This window comes from Onychostoma macrolepis, chromosome 22, assembly GCF_012432095.1.
Source record: "Onychostoma macrolepis isolate SWU-2019 chromosome 22, ASM1243209v1, whole genome shotgun sequence".
NCBI classification, from domain to species: domain Eukaryota; kingdom Metazoa; phylum Chordata; class Actinopteri; order Cypriniformes; family Cyprinidae; genus Onychostoma; species Onychostoma macrolepis.
The window spans coordinates 17243170-17258524 of record NC_081176.1 but is presented as its reverse complement, the minus strand read 5'-3'; the positions used below and the strand labels follow the sequence as shown (position 1 = coordinate 17258524).

Sequence of the window (15355 nt, the reverse complement as noted above, 5' to 3'; positions counted from 1 at the left end):
CTACCTTCACACATCATTACCGCCTCACGCAATATTAAAGCCCATAATTGTTGCTGCATTAATCTACTGGAAGTTTGATCATAGCAAATGATCAAAACTTTTTTCTAGGACTTGTGATTTTAACATATTTGAAAATTAGTTTCTGTGTTGCTTCGTATTCTAGCTGTCTGATAAACTTGGTATTATGTATTAAAAATGCTGTTGGCTCTTTGATGAGCTGCTTTGTTCCTCTTTTTATGATTGTCTGCCAAATGCATAAATGTAAATGTAGTTTGAAGAAGTTTAATTTTTCAAGATTTCATTAAAAGTTCTTCTCTTCTCTTCTCTTCTCTTCTCTTCTCTTCTCTTCTCTCTTCTCTTCTCTTCTCTTCTCTTCTCTTCTCCAGGCTTACGGCAGGTAAAGGTGAGATGTCCCGTCAATCACCTCCAGTGCCTCGGCACCCACAGGTGTGTTCATTTCAGTAAACTCTGCAATGGAGTACGAGACTGTGAGGACGGATACGATGAGGGTGTGCACTGCCGCGGTGAGTTCGCAATGATTTTATATACTGTATACGCTATTGTTGAAAGTTTTGGGTCAGTAAGTGTCTTTTTTTAAGTAGCTAGTATGTTTATTCAGCTAGGATGCATTAAATTGCTCAAAAGTGACAGTAAAGACATTTGTTACAGTTACAAAATATTTGTATTTCAAATAAATGCTTTTGAATAGCATATTCAATGATTTCTAAAGGATTTTTCTAAAAGAGTAATGATGTGAAAATTCAGCTATCTATCTATCTTTTATTTCTTTTTAATTGGAATAGTATTTCACAATATTACTGTTTTTACTATATCAAATAAATGCAGCCTTGGTGAGCATAAGAGACCTCTTTCAAACAAAACAAAACTAAACAATTTTATTTATTTATTATTTATTTATTTATTTAATCCCCCACTTGTTTTTTTTTTTTTTGCTCTGACCATTTTAATTTAATAGTGTCTTAAGACTCTTATGTAAAACTGTCTGATAAAAGTTTTGAAAGTTCAAAACAAGTCATGTTTGCAGCTTGGTTTCTTCATCTTTTCATAGAGCAGTGAACTCTTTTTATCTTAAAAGACATAAAGATGATCCCTTTAATTGTTCATGTGATGAATCTATTAAATTTATTTTGAAAACTATCTTCAGACATGGCTTGAATAGTTTTAATATGCTTTTTTATTTATGTGAAGTTGTGCATCAAACTTGATGTAAACTTGATGTCTCGAATTCAGCTGAAAACATCATGATAGTTCATCGACATCCATAGCTGCAGGTCAAGACTTTAACCTTTAAAGAGCAATTTCCATCTTAACGCCACAAAATGCCTATTATTTCCTCATTTTAAGAGTGTTTGACAGAATTAAACCCACAACAAATCTGCAGTCGTTTGAAGTCAGTTCCATGCAAGATAAGCACAGTCGGCTTAATGCAATAATGGGTTTCTGCTAAAAGGCAATTACTGTTTCTCTACATGATGAAGTGAGGATTGCGTTTTGTGACATAATGGTGAAAGGCAACAAGAAAAGAGGTTTATATGGAAACCGCAGCCTAGTTTATGTCTAAAACGCTGATGTATTGCAGCCGAGCATGTTTAACTGTTGAGACGCATGAGCTACATCGTTCATGTCTAGAATGTGTGTATTTAGTTACGGCCATAATAAATGAACATATGGAGGTATTCATCATCCTCACCTTGAGTTGAACCGCTCGTAAGATGTTCGCACGCATACAGCAGGCTTTTTAAAGCAACCGAAGACTTCGCTCAGAGAGGAAACTTGCACATTTACATTTTATGTTCCATTTCAATCTTAGTCTTGGTTCGGTTTCAATGTAAATAAAATGGGGCGTTTTGAAGTTGGAGGTATGGAAGTACATGCTCCTTTGAGGAGAAAACTCAGGCCGCTTTGTTCCACCGCAGACCGGTTTCAGATTGCTCTCTGCACACCTGTCATAACTGAGCATTCATAATTTACATTATCAGTCCGCAGAGCAGATATCAACTCTCACTCCTCGAGGTATACGAATCTGGGACAGAGAGAAGAAGTGAGAGAGAAACATCTTTATGAGAATGGTCATATGAGCCAGACTCACTTTTTCATTTTTTTTTTTTAAATTTTGGTTATAAAAGTTAAGACAAACCTTGTGGGTTAAAGATAGCGCGAAACTAGCATTGACCTCATTTACGATCTTAATAAATGTCTGTAGTCTGTTTGTACACTATATTGCAGTGCGTAATTTCAACTTGTTCCTCTTTTTTAAGGTTACTGTGAGGCAAGAGTACATTTTGTTGAAGTTTGTGTATTTTTTTGTGCTGTTAAGCTGTTCAAATATCATTTTTACAGTCGTTTTAGGGCGTATTGCATTGCTATAGTGATACAATTGTAAAATTGGATATAATAAGCATTTTTTCCACACTAAAATCATGTTAACACTCATATTGTTTACATTTTGTGTCTATACTATTAGTGTTCAAGATTGGCCCCATTCTCTTACATTGTAATTACAATTTACGTTAATTTTTTTTGAGCTTTTAAGTTATTTAAAATGACATTTTTAAAGTAAAGTCATCTTTATTAACTTTTTTTTTTTCCAACAACAACAACAACAACAAAAAAAATCTAAAATTGTATGTAACTTTAAACAGGCAGCAATTTTCACACCAAAATAACACTCATGCTATTTACATTTTGTAGCAATACTATTGAAACAATGAGTATTTAAACGTTTACAGATTCACTTCCATTGTACATGCCATTGTAGGTGGTTGCTAGGGCATTGCTATGCGGTTGCTAGGGTGTTCTGGGTTCCCTTATGAAAATTAACCATGGTTTTACTACAAATAAAACAAAAAACAAACAAACAAACAAACATGATTACTATAGTTAAACCATGGTAACCACAATTTAACCATGGTTTTGCTACACTAACCATAGTTTAACCATGGCATTTGTAGTAAATTTGTGGTACATTTTTACTACACTTTTACTATAATAGAACCATGGTTAATTTTTGTAAGGGTAGTTCCAGGTGGTTGCTAACTGTCTCAAGTCATAAAAGCCCACCCTATTGTGTCTATTGCCACTTTTACTCCAAAACGGTGCTAGTTTTTGACAGACCATTTTGTTGAATCATTTTGAGCATTGTACAGAAATTGAAAAAAACAAAAATGTACATTTAATGGGAAAACAAACACCAAAAGTACATTTCTGTACCTTTTCTCTAACAAAACTTTGCATTTTAGTACTTTAAGTTACTAATAATTATTTTCAATAAGGTACAAACGTGTACCTTTAAGTGTACTGCCTCAGTGATAAGCTAAATGTATCATTTTTGTGCATATTTTCAGAAACAAAAAAGTTATAGGATGGAAAAACTGCTTCCGCATAGACGCTTTCTGGTCTGGAATCGGGAACTGATTGCGTACAGGGGCAAGGAGGCGGGAAAATGTTTAATTTATTTAATATGGTAGTTCTTAAAAAAAAGCAAATGTGCAAATTCCGCTAGCTTAGCGCTATAGTAAAATAGTTAGTCCAAAGGCTAATAGAAAACCAAACATTAGAGAAATGCTTTATTTGACGATTTAGCTTCGGTAATGTAGCATGAAACAGTATGTCACATCTAACATTCTGAGGAGAAAACTATTTGCGATAGTCTATAATGAAGATCCAAGAGAAAATTGACAGCTATAACATTTTCACTTAGAAATATCACGTTACAGACGGTTTAATGAATTGTGAATGCCGTTTCATGTTGTATTTAACTGTGTTCAGCCCAATTGAAATGTGGGTTGCTATGTCGATAAACCGGAGTAAACAGTCTTGCACGTATTTGACATCGACTTAAGCGCCTAACTAACCTTGACGAAGTGTTTTTAGATTCTCTTTTATTTTGTTCTGATGGGGAAAAAAACTAAAAACTAGCGAGCGGCATTGGGACCACTGCCTTTGGATCACTGTATGTTATTTTGAAACTCTTTCTTGGCTATTTTTCTTGGTTGTGTGGGGATTTGTTTTGTCATTGAGGAATGGAGCTTGCCTTCAGGTGACCACGGCTATTCACTAGAGACTAAAGAATAGAGAATAAAGAGATTTTGGCTGTGTGTGTGTGAGTGTGTGTTTCAGTACGATCGCTTATCTTCACGTTTCCCCACTGTTTTGGTCCTTCTCACACAGATTATATTTAGATCATTGTGGCCTGATAAGGACTTTATATCTTTTTTATTATTATTCAGACGGTGTCTGCCGGTGTCAGACTGACTGACTGTAGATGTGTGAAATGAATAACTTAACAAAGATGGCATAGAGCAGTGCAGAAGATAACAGAATTGAGACAAAAAGAGAGTCACACATTTAATTAACTTCCCTGAAAGCACACAGAGGAAAGAACATGATGCTGTGCACATTTCACAGCGAAGATTTTCTTGATCTGTCGCATTTATTCTTGTTTGTCTCACATCAGAAGAGCGTACAGTTTTGTGTACAAAATCACAATGCCTCACACACTAGTACTCCACTACAATTAAGAAAAAGACTAATCATAGATAGCTAAGTGTTAGCATTCTCATTCGGTATGTGTACATAGCATCTTATCATAATAACCTGTTCTAGCTAATCACATTTTTTTTAACAAGTTAGTGTTATGCTAGACTAGTATGCTTAGTACTCCAGCATGGTTAAGAAAAGGCAGTGTCTATTTGCACTGTGTAAATAGCATATTTTCTTAGCGATGGATGCTATATACACTAATAGCAATGGATTCTATTTACAAGATTTTCTGCTATTTATACTACTTATTTTAAATAGTGGCAATTATCTGCACCTCAGTATTGTAATTCATTATAAAACAGTACGTAATAGCATATTGAGTGTAAATTGTAATTCAAATTATAAATGGATGACCTTATTGGGACAATAACCCTGCTAAAAAACAAACAAACAATAGAAGCCCAATAGAAACCATCACAGAAATTCCAATGGTTTCCATTAAAATACCATTATAAACCATTAGCTTTTTCCAGTAAAACCATTACAAAATTCCTTGGCATTGGCATTTTTCCAATAGGATTTAACATCCCACCAATAGAATCCGTCACATACCAGTAGACACCATTACAGTTTCCATTAAAACCAATACAATTCCCATTAAAACCATTAAAACCATTACATTTTCTATTGTGTTTTGGGCAGGGTTCTATTGTTTTTTTGTTTTGTTTTTTAGCAGGGAAAGCCCTCTCTACACCCACCCTAACCCTACCCGATACTTTATTTTCAACTTTTTTATTATTTCCTTAATTTTTATTGAAAATAAATGCCTTTACGATGTGATTTGAGATTTGAAAAGGGAGAAAAAAATCTCATTTACACCACTGAAACTGACAATTGAGGAGTGTCTTTTTTCAGTGTTGACTACCCCAATCACACGTTCGTGGGCGGAGTTAGTGTAAATAGACTCTGGCAACAAGGCGGGCTATTTGCACTTAGTGTAAATAGACACTCCGTTAATAAAAAAAAACGAATCGCATCTTGAAGAAAGTTAACTGTTAGCATTTCCATTCAGTACCTCTTCAAAACATAGCTTGTTATTATATCCGGTTTTAGCTAAAGTTTTTTTACCCAGTTAGCACTAGCTAGTAGGCTAAGCTTTTAGCTTGCTATCTGAAGGCTTGTCACACTTTCATGCCTCCCTTGTGCCCACAACGCATCACATGCTAGTACTGTTACCATAATATCCTGTTCTAGCTAATCCAGTTTTTTTTTTCAGATTTCGAAAACGACTAATCGCATCCTATAGAAAGCTAAATGTCAGCATTTTTATTGAGTACCTGTTCAAAAACATACCTTATCATAATATCCTGTTCAAAAATGTTTTTTTTTTTTTTACAAGTTAGCACTAATGCTATTGCTAAGGTATTAGGCTAAGCTGTTAGCTTGCTATATGAAGGTTAATCATATCACCCAATAATACTACATTTAGACTAAATCAGGATTTTTATTCAGTATCTGTTCAGAAACATAGCTTATTGTAATATTTTGTTCTAGCCAATAGAAAACAGTTAGCGCTATGCTAAAGTAGTAGAGCAAGTAGCTTGCCATCCGGCACTAACAACACAAAGAAAGGGAAATGTTTGGGATATTGTTTGTTTCAGTAAATTAGTATGGGCTAATTGGATCATGCTAATTAGCCAAACTTTGACTCGTCCTGAGCTTCACATATACTTGCATTTGTATAAAGATGTTGCACCATGGGTTGTCTCTTTCTGTAAAATCATAGCACAGGCAAAAGGTCTTGTTGAATTTACAGAGCAATCATTTAGTCATCTGTGTCTAGAGATTGAGGCTGCACATTACCGAACATGAGCGATGGGCTTTCTGCCCTCTGGGCTTGAGAAGCTGCCTTATTTTACACATCCACATTTATAGCACAAAGGAAATGCTAAAGCTCATAAACTTTATATCTTTATGTGACAGGAAGGACTGTAACCTTGAAAATGTGCTGAGTGTCTCTCCTGTGCTCTTTTTTTTTCTTTCCTCTTGCTCTCCACAGCTTGCTCTCTACAGTCTTTTCACAGTTCCCTTTAACAAAGGCTTTTGAGACTAACATGAGTCTGCTTTCAAACAAGCACTGCGTCCTATTGTATTTATTCTACAGTTTTATGCAGTATTATATGTAAAGGGTTCTTACCACTAAATCCCATGTAACCAAAAGATATACAGTATATTTCAAAGTAGACAAAAAATGGCCAAAATATATTGCCAATATGTACGATAATATTTAATATTGTTGTATATGAATATTTGTATATAATTTGATATATATTATGTATGCCTAAAGGTAATTTAAAATCGATTTTGTACTATATATATATATATATATATATATATATATATATATATATATATATACACACACATATATACACACACACACACATATTGCATAGTTGCATTATTGTATACTTATAATTTACTTATTTATTGCTGTATACAATCAGGGCTTAATCATCCTGAGGTCTATTTATTTATTTTATTTATTTGCAAAAGGATAACTGGACACAGGTTTAAACATGCAACATAATTACAATGCAAAACAAGTGTCTAACACAATGTATTTCACATCGTTTCACATGGTATTTGTGCTCAGTATACATTTAGCCGTATGCTAGAATTGTCTTCTGTTGCAGTTCCTTCGGCAAACACATAAACTGAATCTGCTTTAAAAAACAGCAGAGTAGAACAGATGCACCATTTCTCTTTCATCTCCCGAGGAAATAAAGTGATGGATTTTTCCCTCGCTTTTGGCCTGTTAACATATTAATAGCGTTAGCTGGTGTTGCTCTTGTATACAGTATGTATGTTTCTGGAAGCTCGTGTGTAGCCCGCCTCAGCCGTTTCCTCTCCCTGTCTGTAAATTCCCACTACTGAATGTTTATCAAAGCCTACAAATGATAAAACAAACCTCAGAACATGTGACAGTCTTGACAGCCTTTGATGCCAAAATCGGAGTTTGTACTTCAATTCCGATGGAAAAAGAGGTCTTGAGTGAGAAACCTCGCTGTGTGCTGTAGTGAAGGCCAAGGCAGCAATCAGGAATCTTGGGAAGTTCAAAGGCAAAACGCAGCGTAGAACGTCTGACTAGCTTGAAATTGGCACTTGAATTTCTTGACAAATCCACTACAGAAAGACATGGGAAGTTGTTTTTATGGGCAAGTATTTTTAGTAAATCACATCAATTCAGAGAAGTTTTGTCAGGGACACATGCTACATTCCATTAAAATTAAAGTCAGTTCTTTATATTAATTGTTCACTTCTACAACAAATACTATAGCATTAGCATCTTTGTTATTATGATACACCTAAACAAATAATTCTAACATTGGATAGCTTCGTTTACACTCAAATTTGGTCACTAGCAAACTTTTTGTTATTAATCAATGTTAGCCAATGGTACAGTTGATAATGTTTTACTTCTTTATGCATCATCTTCCAAAATTAAAAAAAAAAAAAAAAAAATTCCAAAATTTCAATATAATCAATATCCCAATATAATATAACTTAATAAATAGAACAAATAAACTAACAAATGACCAAAATCAAAGCTAATATTTGGGACCTATTCCTACATAAATAGTTGAGTCCAATTCAATATGTCAGTTTATGTAAGAATGTTTTTTTATGAACAATTTGCCAAGATATTCATTCTAATGTTTCAAGAATAATGCCATTTTGTTGACTTAGCATTCCAGTTTCCACTCAAATAAAACTTTGTCTTTTTGCTTCAACTCAAAAACTTTGAACAGCCTTGAACATCTCTTTCTCTTTTTGTTGCTCTCAGTTACATTCCGTAACTAACATTCTTAGTTCTTCAGGAGCGTTGAATGCACCACGAATGTCCTGCAGTATTTTGTTCTGCACCAAAACAATCGAAAGCACTGGAAGATGTGACCATGGTCCCTCTGAAGGTACTGCTTTACGTCTCCTGAGCATTCATAGATTGGCGCGTACTACATACTACAGGTGCTAGGCAGGAAACCGTCTTTGTGTTGCACCTCTGAACGTCCCTGTGGTATTAACACACTGGCCTCACTTTCCCCATCTGCATTGTCAGTCCCTAATGAATATACGGAATTGAATAAAGCGGCCCACACAGCAAGGCGACTAAAAAACCCTGAAACACACAGCAACTGCAAACAAAAGAGTTTACACTTCACTGTGGCTTTTATATAATGGCAACTCACACAGTAAACAAAGCATTGGATAACAAGAACGCCGTCAGATGCTTAAAGGTAAATTTATCTTGGGAACAACAGCTTTTTGTTCTTTTTACAGCCCGTTGTGAAACATAATTACTCTAATTATTCTTGTACCTGATTAGGTTAAACGTCAGAAGTTTTTTATGCACAGGAAAAAAAAAAAAAAACCTACGCCACCAAAAAATTATACAACTGATACCATCCATCTGTGCAAGATATTGTTTATTGGTAATTCAGATATCTTTATTTTTTAAAGAAACTAAGTTTTCTTCCGATTACAATTAATTTTCTCATTATCTTGACATATTAAAAGCTGATTTCTTGAGATCTCTCCCTAATTTTTGGTGATTTTGCCATTATAAAAGTTGCATTTGCGAGATTTCAACTTTTTTATCTCAACTTGAGAAAATGTTTTCTCATGATTTACACAATAAGTTTTCTCATTTCTTCTTTTTTGTAATTTTGTCATAAAAGTTGTTTTCTCAAGATCTCTACTTAATTGTGATTTCACCATAGCAACACAAGATTCACAAGATTTTGAATTTCTTTTGATCACAACTAAAAAAAAAAATAATTCAACTAATTTCCTTACAATATTATCGTGACATTACAAATGCTGTTTTTTAAGATCTCTAACTTTTGTCGTGATGAGATTACAAGAAAATTGTGTGTTCGACTTTCTTTTGATATCAACTTCAACATTTTCTTGTGATTTCAACTTAATGTTCTCATTACCTAGACATATCAAAAAGTTGTTTTCCTAATATCTACTTTATTTTTTCCTAATATCTACTTTATTTTTGAATACCTACTTTATTCTTTTGAATACCTAGGTATTGTGCTGAAAGGTGCTCCACGCATTCTGTTTGTCATTATTTACAGGCCTCCAAAATACTCTCCAGCCTTTGTTGAAGAGTTCACAGAACTGTTATCAATGATTTTGTCAGAGTTTGACTGTTTTACTATTGCAGGGGATTTTAATATTCACATAGATAATGCAGAAATCAAAACTGCAAAAGAAATTATTACTGTTTTAAACACTTTTGATCTGATCCAGCATGTGCATGAACCCACACACAATCGTGGACACACTCTAGATTTACTCATCAGTAAAGGTCTAAACATTTCATCCATTGTTGTTAAGGATGTAGCACTATCTGATCACTTCTGTATGTTCTTTGATATATTGATCTCTGTTACCACTGAATCTAGATCTGTCTCTGTCAGAAAGAGATGCATTAATGAGAACACTAGTGCGCTATTTATGAAGGCTATATCTTTAACACCAAGCATTTCTGCAGACACTGTTGATCTTCTCCTGGATTCCTTTAACTCAAAAGTTAAGAATGCTATTGATGATATTGCTCTGACAAGGGTCTGCAAGAAGAATGGCAGACAAAAATCACTATGGAGAAAATCAACAGCAGTTCAGAGTATGAAAAGACAATGCAGAAAAGCTGAGCGGATGTGGCGGAAGACAAAACTTGAAATTCACTATGGCATCTATAAAGACAGCCTTCATGCTTTCAATGTGGAACTAGCTACAGCTAGACAGACCTTCTTCTCAAACCTTATAAACAGTAACTTGAACAACTCTCGCACTCTTTTTGCTACTGTGGAGAGACTGACAAACCCCCCAAATCAGATTCCCAGTGAAATGCTCTCCGACAGTAAATGCAATGAGTTTGCTTCCTTCTTTTCTGAGAAGATCAATAATATCAGAAAGGAGATTGGCATATCTACTTTTGCAGAGGTCACACAGATTCGACCGCAATTTCAAAAAGAAGTGACTATGTCTGTTTTTGAAGCAATTGATTGCAAAATTTTGAAAGAAATAGTACAGCACCTTAAATCATCAACCTGCTATCTTGACACACTTCCCACATCTTTTTTCAAAAGTGTGCTTAACTGTTTGGAAGCAGATCTCTTAGAAGTGGTGGACGCTTCACTTCTTTCTGGGACTTTTCCAAACTCCCTGAAAACTGCAGTTGTTAAGCCCCTTCTGAAAAAGCGCAATCTTGATAACACAATGTTGAACAACTATAGACCAATATCAAATCTTCCATTCATAGGTAAGATTATTGAAAAGGTAGTTTTTAATCAGCTGAACAACTACTTAAACTTAAATGGATACCTGGACAATTTTCAATCTGGTTTCCGAGCACATCATAGCACAGAGACAGCACTCATTAAGATAATAAATGATATTCGCTTCAATTCTGATTCAGGCAAAATATCAGTGCTGGCACTACTAGATCTTAGTGCTGCGTTTGACACTGTTGATCATAACATACTTCTAGAGAGACTGGAAAACTGGATCAGGCTTTCTGGGATGGTACTCAAATGGTTCAGGTCATACTTAGAAGGGAGAGGTTATTATGTGAGTATAGGAGAGCATAAGTCTAAGTGGACGTCCATGACATGCGGAGTCCCACAAGGCTCAATCCTTGCACCGCTCTTGTTTAGCCTATATATGCTCCCACTAAGTCAAATAATGAGAAAGAACCAAATTGCCTATCATAGCTATGCTGATGATACGCAGATTTACCTAGCCTTATCTCCAAATGACTACAGCCCCATTGACTCCCTCTGCCAATGCATTGATGAAATAAATTGTTGGATGTCCCAGAACTTTCTTCAGTTAAATAAGGAGAAAACTGAAGTCATTGCATTTGGAAACAAAGATGAAGTTCTCAAGGTGAATGCATACCTTGACTCTAGGGGTCAATCAACTAAAAACCAAAAATCAAAGTCAAAAATCTTGGGGTGTTTCTGGAGACAGACCTTAGTTTTAGTAGTCATGTCAAAGCAGTAACTAAATCAGCATACTATAATCTCAAAAACATTGCAAGAATTAGATGTTTTGTTTCCAGTCAAGACTTGGAGAAACTGGTTCATGCCTTTATCACCAGCAGGGTGGATTATTGTAATGGTCTCCTCACCGGCCTTCCAAAGAAGACCATTAGACAGCTGCAGCTCATCCAGAACGCTGCTGCCAGGATTCTGACTAGAACCAGAAAATCTGAGCATATCACACCAGTCCTCAGGTCCTTACACTGGCTTCCAGTTACATTTAGGATTGATTTTAAAGTACTTTTACTCGTTTATAAGTCTCTAAATGGCATAGGACCTAAATACATTGGAGACATAATATAAACCTAACAGACCACTCAGATCATTAGGATCGAGTCAGTTAGAAATACCAAGGGTTCACACAAAACAAGGGGAGTCTGCTTTTAGCTATTATGCCGCCCGCAGTTGGAACCAGCTTCCAGAAGAGATCAGATGTGCTAAAACATTAGCCACTTTTAACGCCGTTACCGTTACTGACAATAAAATGCGGCGTTACTATAATTTATAATATTATTATCATTTTATTTCTCAGTTTATCTGAATGGACAGTGTAGCTGTATTTGACGTACCGTAAACTCTAGTGTGTCGCTTTGTCTCACACGCGCAAAGAAAGATACAGAGCAAGACAGTTTTTCATAACATGCAGAATTGACGAGGTACATGTAAACGATATTCTTTGTTGTATTTTCCTGTCAAAATAACGGAGTTCCTTTGGAATTCTTCAGCTTTTGAGAACTGCCGGGTTCTCTGGTAGTGGGCGGAACTTATGCGCAAACGACAATCTCATTGGCTGGCGCTCACCTATTATCGTCCCTGTTTTGATTTCAGCAAATCAATTCGAGCGAAAGCAGACAACGTGATTAATATTCATTAACCCAGCAGCTTATTAATCCTTAGTGCGTTTTATATTGTTATTAGTAGTAGAATTCGTAGTAGTTTTGTTATCCTATCAGTATTATTTGTGTTTTTTTCCCCCCCTTTTTTTATCGAAAGAATAAATGACAAACAATATCTTAAGCACCACCACCAGTCCTGAGCTCAGTCAACATGACAAATAATTACTAAAGTTCTATCATCATATAATGCTAAATTATCATAATATCAGATTATAATGCTTGACTGACTGATGCTAAGTGTCAGATATATATAAAAAAAAAAAAAACTGTGCCATTTTACAAACATAAGCTTTATATATATAATTGGTTGATACTATTTACAATAATATATTGAATTTGATAGGTGTCTCTCACATTGTCCCACAAAAATATTTAAATAGATTAGTGTACAATGTTTTATAATAATAATTTATTCACAATAGTTACTTTCCCTGGTAATTAGTTACTTTTATAATGATGTAACTCAGTTACTAACTCAGTTACTATTTGTGAGAAGCAACTATAACTAATTACTTTTTTAAAGTAACGTGCCCAACACTGCTTATCACTTCGTTATTTAGGCTCCGATTGCACATTAACTTTAAAATTGCTTAACACGAGCAGCATCAATTTTTATTTCCGCAAACACAGTGCGCTGCGTCTGACGTCACGTCTTCTTCTGTGCATGTGGGTCACTTCAGGGCCGTATACGGTTTCACACATGAGACTGATGGCAGTCGCATTTAAATGACAATGTGAACAACAGCGCAAAAAAAAAGACAGGAACAAATACTAATACAGATATGTAACGTCATTATTTTAGCAGGTGTTAATATTATCAGTATTACAGAATGACTTGTTTACTTCCTTCACATGTATTTAATTGCTTAGCAATTAAAGTTTGTACTGTAGCTGCACAGGAATTTGACAGTTGTCAGCTAACAGCTGCAAATGTTAGAATTCATCAAATAAGTTCAACATTTATTCATCTAGTGAGACTGCTAGTGATCACTCGAGTGCTGAAACTGCAGGCATATTACAGTATGATGGGAGCAGCTGAGGGTTAAGTGCTTTGCCCAGGGGCAAAACTGCAGTGGTCACAAGAAGGGCAGATTCATGTGCCAAGTTGATGTCCTTTGGTAGCTTGACTAGGATTTAGACGAGCCTCCAAGTGCAGAGCCTTTACTGCCACATCAATCTGGTTAAATATAGCCTTAGTCATTAAGCACAGGCCGTTGAACCAACCTGTTCATTTTCACCGGTTTATCTGGAGTTTATCTGAATCCTCTTCCAATGCTGGCAGTCGATCCTGAAGTGTTGATGAAGGGGCAAAATAAACCAGCTCGGTTTCACAGTTACACCTCAGAAGTCTCACATCCACCTCCCTTCGGTTTCTCTAGTTAGAGGTGCAGGTGTTTGTGAAGTTATGCAACATTACTTTTTGCTGTAACTGTGAAAACATACCATTCCATACCATTCCGAGTTTAAGGGGTTCTTGGCCTGAAAAAGGATGAATACCCCTCTCATAGAGATTTCTCTGGACTTGGGCTAGTAAGCAACCACTCAGAATACCTTAGCAACCACATAGCAATATGCTAAAAACACAGATATGCTAGCGTCATGTTGTGAATTCTTTGTTCAGAGGTTCCTTTCTATTGCAACAAAACGTGCTTTTACTCAACATGGGCTAGTAAGAAACCACCTATAGAACAATGCTAAAACTTCTCAAAACATGCTAGCATCGTGCCAGTGAGTTAGTAAACTATCGACAACAGAGCCATTGTGTTTTGTTAATTATGTTTGGCTACTTGCTTGATGTGCTTGCAGAGCTTGATGGTTTGCCATGTCCACTTATTATAGCAATGCTTATCAAGTGTCTTTGGGCTTGTTGTTTGAGCTCGGCTCATAAAGCATTTCAGTTTATGGAATTAATAATGTAGGCAGGTGCAGTTTGCTATGTTTTGGTATGTGGCTTATTTCCAAGATAACACATTTGGATTTGAGTTTATGGAGTTCTTATTTCTTCTAGGAAGATCTGGCAACATTAAGTCAAAACGTACACTGATTTCTTGCACCATACATACAGACGAAAAGACACAACTCTGATAAGTGTTTAACTATGTCATTAACAACTAGTGGTTCAGTTCTGTTCTGCACACACAGCATAGAATTTCTGCAAATGCAGTTGACATGACCTACATTTTTCAAGAGTCAATTCGGTTGTTGAATGCATTTGTTACTTCCATAAATTACTTAACTGTTTGTGTATAGAACAGGATTAAGCACTAAAAGTTGAAATAACAACCAAATTTAGCTGCAGTGTTTATGTGGCCATTGTGTTTGTGAATTTTGTGAATTTTGTGCATTTTCTTTGTTGCTTTAGAAGGTCAACTTCCCTTCTGCTTCCAACCTCCGTCCTTTCTCTTCTAGCAAACCATGTTTTTACTCAACTGTCATCTATTTATAGACACTGCCTGGTAGGTGCGGACCCCCTGGTCACCTGCTCTGATCGCACAAACAAAAAAAATAAAAATACACAAGCGCACGCTCGTTCCGCTGCAGTGATGGCCTAGCTGTCTGAGCCCTGGGGACGGTGGCCACTCTAATGATGGAGACTGAGGGGAAGACCTGCTGTGAGTGAATAATAGACCTGTCCAGACATATGCCATGTTCTCTGGACTGGTGATTCCTGCTGGGCAGGAGCGGGGCTTATGAAGCAGGTTTTGATTAGTCTGTTTAGACAGTTGAGGAAGATGCTAAAGTCAGGTGAAGGCGATGCCAAAGGTTTTCTATTAAGTATGTGATTTAAAATCAAAATTTGATGTCTAACATTTTGGTTTCATAAATGATTGGGCACAT

General features: G+C 35.7%; 1 protein-coding gene across 2 annotated transcripts in view; it reads left to right on the top strand.

The window, feature by feature from the left end:
• lrp1ba (low density lipoprotein receptor-related protein 1Ba) overlaps positions 1-15355 on the top strand; it is a 306580-nt gene that overhangs the window by 50376 nt on the left and 240849 nt on the right. For both annotated transcript variants that reach the window (XM_058759880.1, XM_058759883.1), the window contains exon 3: positions 387-524. In XM_058759880.1, coding sequence (XP_058615863.1) covers positions 387-524 — 138 coding nt within the window. The remainder of the gene's footprint in view (positions 1-386; positions 525-15355) is intronic.